The sequence below is a fragment of the Mesocricetus auratus genome, unplaced genomic scaffold (assembly GCF_017639785.1).
Source record: "Mesocricetus auratus isolate SY011 unplaced genomic scaffold, BCM_Maur_2.0 Super-Scaffold_100676, whole genome shotgun sequence".
NCBI classification, from domain to species: domain Eukaryota; kingdom Metazoa; phylum Chordata; class Mammalia; order Rodentia; family Cricetidae; genus Mesocricetus; species Mesocricetus auratus.
The window spans coordinates 50,134,068-50,146,885 of NW_024429266.1; the positions used below are offsets into that span (position 1 = coordinate 50,134,068).

A 12,818-nucleotide genomic window follows, 5' to 3' on the forward strand; every position below is an offset into this window, starting at 1 on the left:
CTTGCTGCTGAGTGTACTTTTATACTGTCATTCAGGCACTTGGGCTTGGGATGATTCCTCTCGGGGTTTCTGGTTTTGGTGGCTAGGGTATCTGGCAGCTGATGTGACCTGTGGTCTATGTGGAGTTTCTGTTTCAGTTGAGTGTTGGCCTTCTGGCAGTTAGCTTGTACTTCAGTGCAGCAGGGGCTCTCAGTTCTTCTGATTAGTGTGGCCTGCCCTTGACCAGCTGAAGTCTGGTCAAGCTGATGTGGCTTGCACACCATTTTCGCTGGTGTGATCTATCCATTTTCTGACTGCTGTGGTCTGTACCTGAGTGTCCCACATCCACTGTGACTGGAGCAGGGTCCAGCAGAAGATCTGGCAATGATGTGGAAATGTATGGGTTAAGGGGGTATTGTCCTGGGGAACAGAATCCAGAGGAACAGAATCTAGGGAAGTGAAAAGTTCTTCTGGTAGGTGATCACTCATATGTTCTGGATACTGTGGACTGTACTTGAGGGGTGACAGTTCTCTGTGGTTGGGTACAGGAACTAGCAGTGGGGTGAGCAAAGAGCTGGGATCACATGGGTCAAGGGGTAGGAGGTCTGGTGGAACATAATCCAGCGAGAGGAGTTCCCTGCCTATTTATCTTAATAACAGAATTAAGGTGTGCTGCCCACAATCTTATGACGCCATTGCCATAGCCTTTTGAATAAAATTGCAGGTATAGAATCTGTACTACTTTGAGCCTTAAAAGCAAACATGATTTAATTTCCACAACACAGATCTGCCCAAATATATCGAGACTGCCTGTGTCCTGAATATATCTGAATTTGACCTATTTCACAGAGGAATTTCAGATGTTTTCCTGTAAGATAATGATTAATATATCTTTAATTTCATAAAATTGATTTTTCTAATTAGTGTGACAAGTGTTCTTCTCTCAGGGCTTTCAATTAATTATTAATTTCATCCAATGACTTACTGCTTAGAAGAACATACATTATAATGCCACAAAATATAGGAGATGACCATGATCTGGATTACAATAGAGAATAAAAATTAATCTGTGTGCTATGTTGAATCAGGAGTAGGATAAAATTAATCAATCATAAGTAGAAGATCTTGGAATAGGTTAAAAAGAGATATGCTAATAATTATTTAGGATAGTTCTAAAATTACTGACTTTATTAATCAATGTTCTGAGTAGTATAAATCAACACTGTGATGGACTAACTATTACTGCTGATGAGGCCATGAACTGCATCTAGAACCATGTAAGATGTAAATTGAAGCTGCAGGAAGTGCTGATCACCTCTGGTGATCATGAACTTTACAGAATGTTGAGGTTGTACCAAAAATTATCTATAAAGGGGTAAAACCTATGTCTACACACAAATGAAGATTATCTAAGAGCTGGAGAAATGTGATAATAATGATATTGATAATTTAAACAATGATTCCTTTTGGTACCTTTTAAAAATCAAGTGTCAGTCTGGCTACAGTCTTCCAAATGGTCAGGACACAATTTCGTGTACAGAGAATAGCTGGTCTCCTCATCAAAAATGCATCCATGTCAGTAAGCTAATTAATTTATTGATGACTTATGAAAAGTATGATTCTCAAATTTGCTAAAGAAGAACACTTAGAATAACAGGAATTTCAATTGGTAAACCATGTTACAAATGTATGGAAAATTCATGAAAAATTTCTCTCACACTACAAAAAATAAAATGAATAATGAATCTTAAGGAAATTTGTTATTGTTAAACATTATTTCAGATATTACTTTTAACACACTACCTGAGGTTTACGGAAGGAGAATTATACTTCATGAAAAAGTTAATACTATTCTTATATTAAAGTACCAGTTATAAGTAAGAAATAAGTATATAAAATTATAAATAAAAACTGAAGACAAAAAATAATGAAGCATTACTTGTAAAATTGTTAATACATTGAACAATATAGCACTTCAATATAATGTTCCAACAATAACTTCATATGGTGATTTTATATTATATTTCATCTCCAGTTAGTGTAACTGCTTATATGTAAACAGTTATATTGGATGTTAAGAAATATCTCTAATCTACTTCTCTGGTGAGCTCTAAGATATAACTCGGTTCCATGAAGAAAGTCCTGCTCACATACTCAGTTGTCTGAATTCCATTAGTTTCCTTGTCCTGAAAACACTCTGTTTTCTCATGCAGTTATTTTAATTAATAGAAAGCAATTCACAGATACAGTGGTTTAGCTATGATATGAGCGTTTTCATTTTGTTTTGTATTGCAAGTGAAAACTTGTGATTTTCCACAAATCAAAAATGGACATCTATATTATGAAGAGATACGCAGACCCTACTTCCCAGTACCTATAGGCAAGCAGTTCAGCTATTACTGTGACAGCGGATTTGGGCTTCCTTCTGGGTACAGTTGGGACTACATGAAGTGTACCGAAGATGGGTGGGAGCCTGCAGTGCCATGCCTCAGTAAGTCAATTTCTATATTAAATCATACTTGTTTTAAAGAGTGGAAAGGGTAGAGTACATACACAATACAGTTAAGTGTCACATGTCAAAAAGTAGATCAGCAGAAGAGTTTGTGAGCAAAGCAGACTAGTTTCTGTCCTTGGTGAGTAGCTGTTCATGAAATGCACACAAACAGTAGGTATTATGAGAATACTTTTATTGCTTGTATATGTTATTTATAAAAACTAAAGATAAATGTTACTCTTTTAAATATTTGATATTGGTTTTATTTTTGAATGTCATGCATGATCATTAAATGGATGTAATGATACAATTTGATTTAGTTCATTTTCAAATAAATGGAAGTTTTAATATTCTTTTTAATTTACCATTTTTGTGGTTATTAGGACAATGTGTTTTCCATGATGTGGAGAATGGAGAATCTCCATACTGGCAAAGAACATATGTACAGGACCAGTCTGTAAAAGTCAAGTGTCACTCTGGCTACAGTCTTCCAAATGGCCTGGACACAATTTCGTGTACAGAGAATGGCTGGTCTACTCAACCCAAATGCATCCGCATCAGTAAGTAACCAGCTCCAAGATCACAAGATGCTCTTGACTCCCTGTCCCATGTACAATGCATCGAGAGTATATAAATGGAATACAAAGGACTCTTGATAAGTATATATAAAAGTAAACATATCTAGAAGACATTAGGACATAATACAACAAAATATTGAGTAAACTGTTGATTACTTCATAGTAGTATATGCTTTGAAACCATTTTGTTATTTGACTCATAACAATTTTAGAGTTATAATTTAACATTAAAACAATCATAATAGTAGTACATATCATTGATTTATTCTAAAAATAGATTTTGTATGACTAATATTAGTAATCTCTTTAAACATGTACTTAGGTTTTATTTAGTAGGTTTTCCTTCATGCTAGTCTTTCTCATATTCTTAATTTTATACATTTTCTCTAGGGTCTTAGTCAATTGAAATAATTTGTGTGAACATATCACTTTTTCATATTGATGTATCCTTTTATATTTTACGTTCTATCCAGATAGATTGTTTAGATTTTCTCTTGAAGTAAATCAACAAGTTCTTAAACAAATGACAGTTTTACGCTCACTTTCCAAAGATTCCTCTTTGAAGAATCATTTATATCAAAAATGAGTTCAGGCATGTTTAGTGTTCAGGTCAAAGGCATTGAAAAAATGAGAATGCTACCTCTTTATCCACTTAACTATTGGCAGTGTCCTTTGATTTACACATGCTGTCCAGTTTCACAGCATCCCATTCATTAATTATTGATCTTCATGTCTGTATTACTGACTGGCGTTCTGTTCAGAAAGTTGAATCCTTTGCCAATATGCTCAAGGCACTTTCTCTTCTTAAAGTTCAGTGTAACTGGATTGATGTTGAGGTCTTTTATCCACTAAGATATGAGTTTTGTTCAGGGTGATAGATATGGATCTATTTGCATCCTTCTCTTACAGACATCCACTAAGATCCTTTGTTGAAGATGCTTTTTTTTCCACTGTGTATATTTTGCATCTTTATAAAAATCACATATCCATAGATAAGTGGATTTATGCCTAGTTCTTTGGTTCATTTCCCTTAATCAATCTGTTTCTTTTTATCTCAATACAATATTTTTTATTGCTGTAGTTTTGTAATACGGTGAAATATCAGGGATGCTGATATATCTGGGAGTTGTTTTATGTAAGATTGTTTAAGCTATCCTGTATTTTTGCACTTATATTCATAAGGGAAATTGGTCAGTAACTTTCTATGATTATTGAATCTTTGTACTGTTGGGATATCAGGGTAACTTTGGCTTCATAAAATGTATTTGGCGATGATCCTTTTGTATCTATTTCGTGTCATAAGTTTATGAGTATTTGGGTTAACTCTTCTTTGAAATTCTTGTAGAATGTATGTTATGGTTGTTCAGTATATGTTTTTTGTGAGCCTCCTAACAGTGGGAATAGGGTTTTTTTCTGACTCTTTCCTGTGCTAGAATTGTTTATCTCCTTATGGCTTGCCTCATCCAGGGGTGATCTGAGGGTTTGTGCCTAGTCCTATTGTTGCTCATGATGCCTCATATGGTCTATGAACATCATTTGGTGAGGTCTGATCTCTTATAAAGTGATATGTAGGAGTAGAGGACCAGGGGAAATGCTTAGATGGTGGAGAATATCTGGGAGAAAAAGTAGGAAAGGATGAGGTCAGGATGTATTCCATGAAAGACAGATATAGAAAAATAGAAAAGAATGGAAAGACAGTCTAGTATAATTCTGCAATGAAGCTCTCTGATACTGGGACTATTTAAACTCTGAGAATTTGTTGACTTCTATTTTACTAGGGGTTACAGGTCTATTTAAATGGTTTCTCTGATCTTGATTTAACTTTGGTAAGTAGTATCTACCAACAAAATTGTTCATTTCTTTAAGGTTTTCCAACTTTGTAGAGAACAGTTTTTTCAGATTTTTTTAATTTAAATTAGAAAGAAGCTTGCTTCACAAGTCAATCCCAGCTCCGCCACCCTTCTCTCCTCCCCCGCCCCCAAAATTCCCACAACTGCCCACCCAGTCCCCACTCTGTTCCCCATGGAGGGTGAGGTCCTCCATGGGGAGGTCTCCAAAGTTTGTCATATCATCCAAGGCAGGGCCTAGGCCCTCCCCCATGTGTCCAGGCTGAGAGAGAATCCCTCCATGTAGAATGGGCTCCCAAAGTTCATTTATACACCACTGATAAATACTGAGCTACTTACTAACCCAGGTTCCATAGATTGTCCAGGCCACCTCACTGACACCCAAATTTATGGAGTCTGGATCAGTCCCATGCTAGCCACTCAGCCATCAGTCTGGCGTCCAAGAGCTCCCTCTTGTTCAGGTCTGCAGTTTTTGTGGATTACACCAGCCCTTTGTTCACTACTCCTTCTTCTCTGCACCTGGGTTCCAGGAGTTCAGTTCAGTGTTAGCTGTGGTTGTCTGCCTCTGCTTCATCAGCCATTGGATGAAGGCTCTAGGATGGCATATAAGGTAGTCATCAAATCTCACTATAGGGGAAGGACATTTAAGGTAGCCTCTCCACTATTGCTGAGTTTTCCGGTTTGTGTCATCCCTGTAGATTTCTGGAAATCTCACTAGTGCAAGATCTCTCCTCAAATCTATAATGACTCACTATGCTATGGTATCTCTTATCCTGCTCTCCTCTATTCTACCCCTAACTAAGGCTTCCTGATCCCCCATGTCCTCCTCTCCCCTCCTTTTCTCCCTCTCTGGTTTTTAATGTATGTCCTAATGATTCTTTGGATTTCCTTGTTGTATGATGTTATACCCCTCTTTTCATTTCTGATTTTGTTAATTTGAATATTCTGTTTCTCTCTTAGTTGTATTAGAGAAGGATTTGTCTATCTTATTGTACATTTTCAAAGAACCAACTCTTTGTTTCTTTGATTCATTGTATGGTTCTCTTTGTTTCTATTTTACTGATTTCAGCCCTGAGTTTGATTGTTTCCTACCATCTACTCCCCAGGGGTGAGTTTGCTTCTTTTTTCTTTAGAGCTTCCAAGTGTGTTGGTAATTGTGAGATCTCTCTAATTTTTCAGTGTGGGCACTTAGTGCTAAGAAATTTCTTCTTTGCACTACTTACCTTGTGTCCCATATGTTTGGTTGTATTGTATATTCATTTTCATTGAATTCTAGAAAATCTTTAATATCTGTCTTGATTCAGTTATCACTCAGTAGAGACTGGTTCAGTTTCAATGAATTTGCAAGCTTTCTGCTGTTTCTATTGATAATATCTAGTTTTAATTTTTGGTAGCCTGATAGGACTGCATGTAGTTGTTTCAATTTATTTGGGTCTGTTGAGATTTGCTTTGTGACTAACTAGAAAACTTTGTTTAGTTCCAGTATTTATGTTTATTTTGTGTCTGGATAGCCTTTCTATTGATTAGAGTGTGGTATTGAAGTCTCCCACTCTTAATGTGTAGGGTTAATGTGGGTTTTAAGTCTAACAATGCTTTTTTTTTACAAGTGTAGTTGCCTTAGTGTTTTGGGCACAGACGAAAAGAATTAAAATATCTTGGTGGATTTTGAATTTGATAATTAACAAATGTCCTTCATTGTATCTTTTTATAAATGTTGTTTTGAAGTTGTTTTATTAGATATGGGAATGTGTATGACAGCTTGCTTCTTAGGTGCATTTACTTGGAAAATCTTTTTCCAACATTTTTTTCTCAGGTAATAATCAACTTTGATAGTGAGGTATGTTTCTGTATGCAGCTGAAAGAATTATTCTGTTTTAACATCAATTCTTTGTCTTTGTATTAGTCAATTGGGATGACTGATATTTTGAGTTATCAATGACCAATGATTGCTAATTCCAATTATTTTGTTGGTGGTGATGGCTGTGATGTGGGTATGTGTTTGTGCTTCCCTTCCTTCTGTTATGGTGGTGTGAGATTATTTATTTCCTGTGTTTTCATGGGTGTGGTTAATTTCATTTTAGCCTTTTGTGGGGTTGTATTTATAAATAGGTATTGTATAAATGTAACTTTATCATGGAATATTGTGGTTTTTCTTTCTATGATTCTTGAAAATTCTGCTGGTTATAGAGGTCTGGGATTGCAAACCTGGTATCTGTTTTTATTTAAATTAGAAATAATCTTATTTTATATATCATTCTCAGTTCCCTCTCCCTCTCATCCTTCCATGCCCACCACTGACCTCCCATTCCATAGTCATTATGGTCCCCAGTGAGTGTGATGCCTTCCATGGGATCATCAGAGTATATCACATCCAGTATGTCTAGACTGAGAGAGTATCCATCTCTGGGAAATGAACTCTCAAAGTACATTTGTACACTAGTGATAAATACTGCTCATTTACCCAGAGCCCCATAGAATTCCCAGGCCTCCTAACTGACATAAAGTTTCAGAGGGCCTAGTTAGGTCCTATGTGGTTTCCCATATGTCAGACTGGGTTCATGATTTCCCACGTGCTCAGGTCAGCTGTTTCTGTGGTTTACCCCAGCCTGATATTAACCCCTTTGTTCATCAATCCTCCCTCTCTGAAACTGGATTCCCGAAGTTCAGATCAGTGCTTAGTTGTGGGTGTCTGTTTCTGCTTCCATCAGTTGCTAAATGAAGGCACTAGGATAACATGTAAGGTAGTCATCAATCTCATTGGAGGGAAAGGGCATTTAAGGCAGCCTCTCCAACACTGCTTATATTCTTAGATAGGGTCAGCCTTGTGGATATCTGAACATTTCCCTATTGACATATTTTGCTTTAAACCTATAGTGGCTCCCTGTATTGATGTATCTCTTTTCTTGCTCTCCTCTATTCATCTCCCAACTCAGTCTTCCTGATCCCTCATATTTTCCTTGCCCCTCCTCATTTCCCCTTCTGTTTCTCCAAACTCCCTCCCCTCTCCCCCATGCTCCCAATTTGTTCTGTAGATCTTGTCACTTTCCCCTTTACTGGGGGACCATGTGTGTCTCTCTTATGGTCCTACTTGTTTTCTAGCTACTCTGGAGGTGTGGACTGTAAGCTGGTAATCCTTTGTGCTATGTATATTATTTACAATTAGGTGAGTACATACTATGTTTCTGTTTCTGTTACTGGGTTATGTCACTTAGAATGGTTTCTTCTAGTCGCATCCATTTGCCTGCAAACTTTAAGATTCCACTGGTTTCTTTGTCCATTTTGTAGTACTCCATTGTGAAATGTACCACATTGGCTGTATCTATTCTTTGGTTGAGGGGCATTTAGGTTGCTTCAAGGTTCTGGGCATTACAAAGAATGCTACTATGAACACAGTTGAACAGATGTTCTTGACTGAATGAGCATCCTTTGGGTATATGCCTAAGAGTGGAATTGCTGGATCTTGAGGTAGCCTGTTTACCATTTTCCAGAGACAACACTATTCTGATTTCCAAAGGGGCTATAAATGTTTGCACTCCCACCAGCAATGGAGGTGCATTCCCCTTTCTCCACATCCTCTCCAGCATAAACTGTCATAGGTGGTTTTGATTTTGGTCATTCTGACAGATATAAGATGGTATCTCAGAGTTGCTACAATTTGCATTTCCCTGATGGCTAAAGATCTTGAGCAATTTCTTAAGTGTCTTTCACCCAATTTACATTCTTCTATTGAGAAGTCTCTGATTAGTTGCATAGCCTGCTTTTTATTTAAATCTTTGGTATTTTGGTATATAACTTCTTAAGTTCTTTGTATATTTTAGAAATGAGTCCTCTGTCAGATGGGGTTGGTAAGGAGCCAGTATATCTATTTCTTGTATTGTATCTTTATCACCTGAGATTTTTCTCTTCCACTGTTGGATTCTATTCGTGAAGCTTGTCTTGGTAGTTCCTGTTTGCTTCCCTACATTTTCTATTTCTAGAATTTGCTCACATTTTACTTCAGTGCTTTTATTTCCATTTTCAGGTCTTCAGCAATTTTATTTGTTCCCTTCAACTGTTTGTTTGGGGTTTTTCTTGGCTTTCATTAAGGGATATAATCGTTTCGTGCAATGTTTTGATTTTCTTTACTTTCTTTTAGAGATTCATTCTCTTCCTCTTTAAGGAACCCTACCACATTCATAAAGTTGATTTTAAGGTCATTACCTACTATTTGAGATGTGTTGGAATCTCCAGGGCTGGTATCGTGTAGTGACATTCTGCCCTGGCTCTTGTTTATTGTGCTCTGAAGCTAGCATCTATAGCTCTCCGCTTGTGGTAATTATAGGACTAGGTAGTGATTTCTGCATTTGTGTTTGTTGGATTAGAAACAAAAGCCTGATTTCTGTTTTCTGTCTAATCTACTGTTGTGTCTGCTCTGAGGTTTAGCATGAGTTCTCCACCCTGGTTGGGGAATGGGACAAGGCAATGAGGAGGAGAGAGAGGATTGAAGATAGTGTTGAAGGTGAGGAGACAAAAGGCCATGCTGGAGGATTTGAATTACCTGGAGCTCTGGCATGGACTTCTTCTCCTCAGAGTGGCCTACATTTGAGCAGAGGATCCACCTGAAATGAAAACATGAATGCAATAACTGGGGTGGAGTTGGAGGGATGGTGGAAATTGTGTCTGTGGGAACCTAGGAACAGCCTGCCTGTTTTTGCTAGCATGGGAATGTCTGTCCCAGTTGTAGACTTAGATCTGACTGTAGTAGTGGAATGGTGGTAGATTAGGTCTGTAGAAAGAAGTGAGATTATTCTGTGTGTTGGCTACATACCTGTTTTTCATGGTGGTATGCCCTGCCTCATTGGTGATTTTTTGTGTGTTAAAAATGTCATTGCCTAATCCTGAAGCAAATATTCTAAAATTTCATATTTTACATTTAGATGTTTGATCAATATTGGGTTAATTTTTATATGAGTGTGAGAGAAAGAAATTTAAGCTTCATATTTTACATTTAATGCCTAACTGTTGATGTCCTATTTGATAAAAGACTATCTTCCACTAGTAAAATGCTGTCAATTCTTCATAAATATACCATGGTCCTATTTGTGATATTTATTTACTCCTTGTCCTATCCCACAGCTCTGTGTTTTTCTACATTCACCAACATCATGTGTTTCTTTCTTTTTTCTTTCTTTCTTTTTTACTTTTACTAATTTTTTGTGTGTTTTAGGATAGGTTTACTCTGTGTATCTTTGTAAACCAGGCCAGCCTCAAACTCACAGAGCTCCACCTGCCTCAGCCTCCCAAGTGCTGGGATCAAAGACATGTGCCAACACCACTCAGCTTATCGACACAGACTAAATATCTTCTAATATTGCACAATAGTTACTTTCTTTTTAAACAGTTATATTTAAAATAATTAAGTTATAAATAATGTACAAGTTGTGGAAATCTATTGTTTGAGAATGGTGATATTTCAATTAATCAAAACAATATATAATCTTTAAATTAGGTTTCAAATATCTCTATCCTTCAGCTTTTTGAAGAATTTTCTTACTATTTGGTCTCTGGCCAGGTGACTTTTAGAATGATTTTGCTTTTCTAAGATCAGTTTGAGGACCATTAGTATAGTGTAATTTAATTTTTGCATTCATGAGTGTGATATATTTTTGAATTTACTTACATGCATTGTTTCCTATAGCTCTGTTCTGTTGTGTGCAGCTCAAATATCCTGTATGTTATCAGTAGATGTTTAGCTAATTCATGTTTTTCATACTGAAGCAACTTTATTCATCTGTTTTTCTTGAGTGGGTTGTAGAATCTACAGCTTTTACTAACTCCATTAGTTACCAACTTGTCAAATTAATTTACATGAGTGTCCAAAATATTCCCCAAATTTTCATTTAAAATAGATAAAATAATATAGTTGGCATAATTGCTGATATTGGTAATCTGTGCCATTTCTACTTTTTATCTAATATGTCTGTTTAAAATTTATTAATCTGACTGGTTGTTTCTCTTCTGGACACGATCCCCCTCACCCAAGTTACTCAATTTTACTTTAATTTCTGCATTTTTATAATGTATTAAGAGAGCCTCAGTTAACTCATGTAGTGCTATGTTCCTTTTCAATGTTAATGTTGGATGCAGCCATCTTCCTCCATGCTCTTGGTTGTCATCCCACAGATCTGTGTATTTGGTGTACCCATTGATACTTGTATGGTAGATAAGCACTAGCAAAAGTTTTTCTGGAAAGTTTTATTAGGAGATAAATTGTTGCCAAAATATATTTCTTTTTTTATATTGTATTTTTTATTTTTAAATTTAAATTAGAAACAAGGTTGCTTCACATGTCAATTCCAGGTCCCTCTCCCTTTCCCTCCCCTCCTACCACACCCTCTCACCAGCCCTCTCCTATGTCCCCTCATTTCCCCAGGGAGGATGAGGCCCTCCATGGGGGTATCCATAGTCTGTCATTTCATGCAGGGCAGGGCCTAGACACTCCCCCAAGAGTGCAGGGTGAGAGTGCACCTCACATTGTTGGATGGGCACCCAAAATCCATTTGTATGCCAGCGATAAGTACTGATCTACTACCCAAGGTTCAATATATTTTCTTACACCTGCACCACATTCTTTTGAGCAAAGCACCAGCCTTCTGTTGGAACTTTTTCCACCAGGAATTAGGATTGGAAAACTGCATGATAGGAAGACTGAGTTCTAATGATCATTTGGTTCCCTTTGACACTTTATTAGTCTGGTGTGGAGAGCTCTTTTTTTTTAATCCAATGTGCATGCTATTCTGGGGGACTTTCTAAAGGATCATGGTGAATGATTTTAAATTATTCTGAATCTTCATATATAATGACTAATGCTTATTTTAATATCTTTTTATATTATAAATGTTTAAGCTAGTAAGCATTCATTCATCTTTTTCTTACTCCTTCCCCTTTTAGATATGTGTTTAAGATTAGATACGGAAATTGTAAATGGGTTTCTTTCTGAATATACTCTTACTTATGAACTAAATAAAAGTACTGTTAAAGTAAACAACAATATATAATATCAAATGGAGAAACATCATGCACAATTACCCACCTCCATAATGAATCGTCAGTGCAACCCTCATGCATTAGTGAGTACTTCATTGTATTGCCATTATACTAGTGATGTATAAGGGTTTAGCTTTATTCTCCTTTTGAGGTAGATGATGTTGCATTTGAAAGATGAGTTTTAACTTTAGGAAAAAAATTCACATGGCTATTCGGTTTTCCTTTTGGACTGATTTCAATATTGTAAATATTCAGCTAATTTCCCTTTTTCTTTTTTGTTGTTTTTTTCTTTAAATCATAAACAAGCTTGCTTCATATGTCAATCCTAGCTTCCTCTCCCTCCCCTCCTTTTCCCGCCCAGCACCAACTTCCCCAACACACCCCTAATCCCCATCCCACTCTCCAGGGAGTGTGAGGCCCTTCATGGGCATCTCCAAAATCTGTCATATCATCCAGGGCAGGGCCTAGGCCCTCCTCCATGTGTCCAGGCTGGGTGAGCATCCCTCCATGTGGAATGGGCATTTAAGGTAGCCTCTTCTCTATTGCTTAAATTGCCAGTTGGTGTCATCCTTGTAGATCTCTGGAAATCTCATTAGTGTCTGATCTATCCTCAAGCCTATAATGGCTCCCTATATTATGGTATCTCTCATCATGCTCTCCTCTATTCTTCCCCTGGCTCAGTCTTCCTGCTCCTTCATATGCCCTCTCCCCATCTCTTCACTCCCTCACATTTCCCCCAGCTCTCTCTCCCCTCCCCCGTGCTTCCAGTCCACTCAAGACTATCCCATTTCCCTTCTCTGGGGTACCATGCATATCTCTCTAAGAGGTTTCCCTGTTTCCCAGACTCTCTGGTAGTGGGATTATAGGCTGAAACTCCCCTGAATCATGTCTAAA

The 12,818-nt window shown here is 37.1% G+C and overlaps 1 protein-coding gene across 1 annotated transcript in view; it reads left to right on the top strand.

Moving 5' to 3' along the window:
* The first annotated feature begins 366 nt into the window (after window positions 1–366).
* Window positions 367–12,818, top strand: part of LOC101830867 (complement factor H-related protein 4) — a 45,269-nt gene continuing 32,817 nt past the window's right edge. Inside the window, 3 exon segments of the mRNA XM_040737039.1 lie at window positions 367–376; window positions 2,276–2,470; window positions 2,857–3,033. Coding sequence (XP_040592973.1) covers window positions 367–376; window positions 2,276–2,470; window positions 2,857–3,033 — 382 coding nt within the window.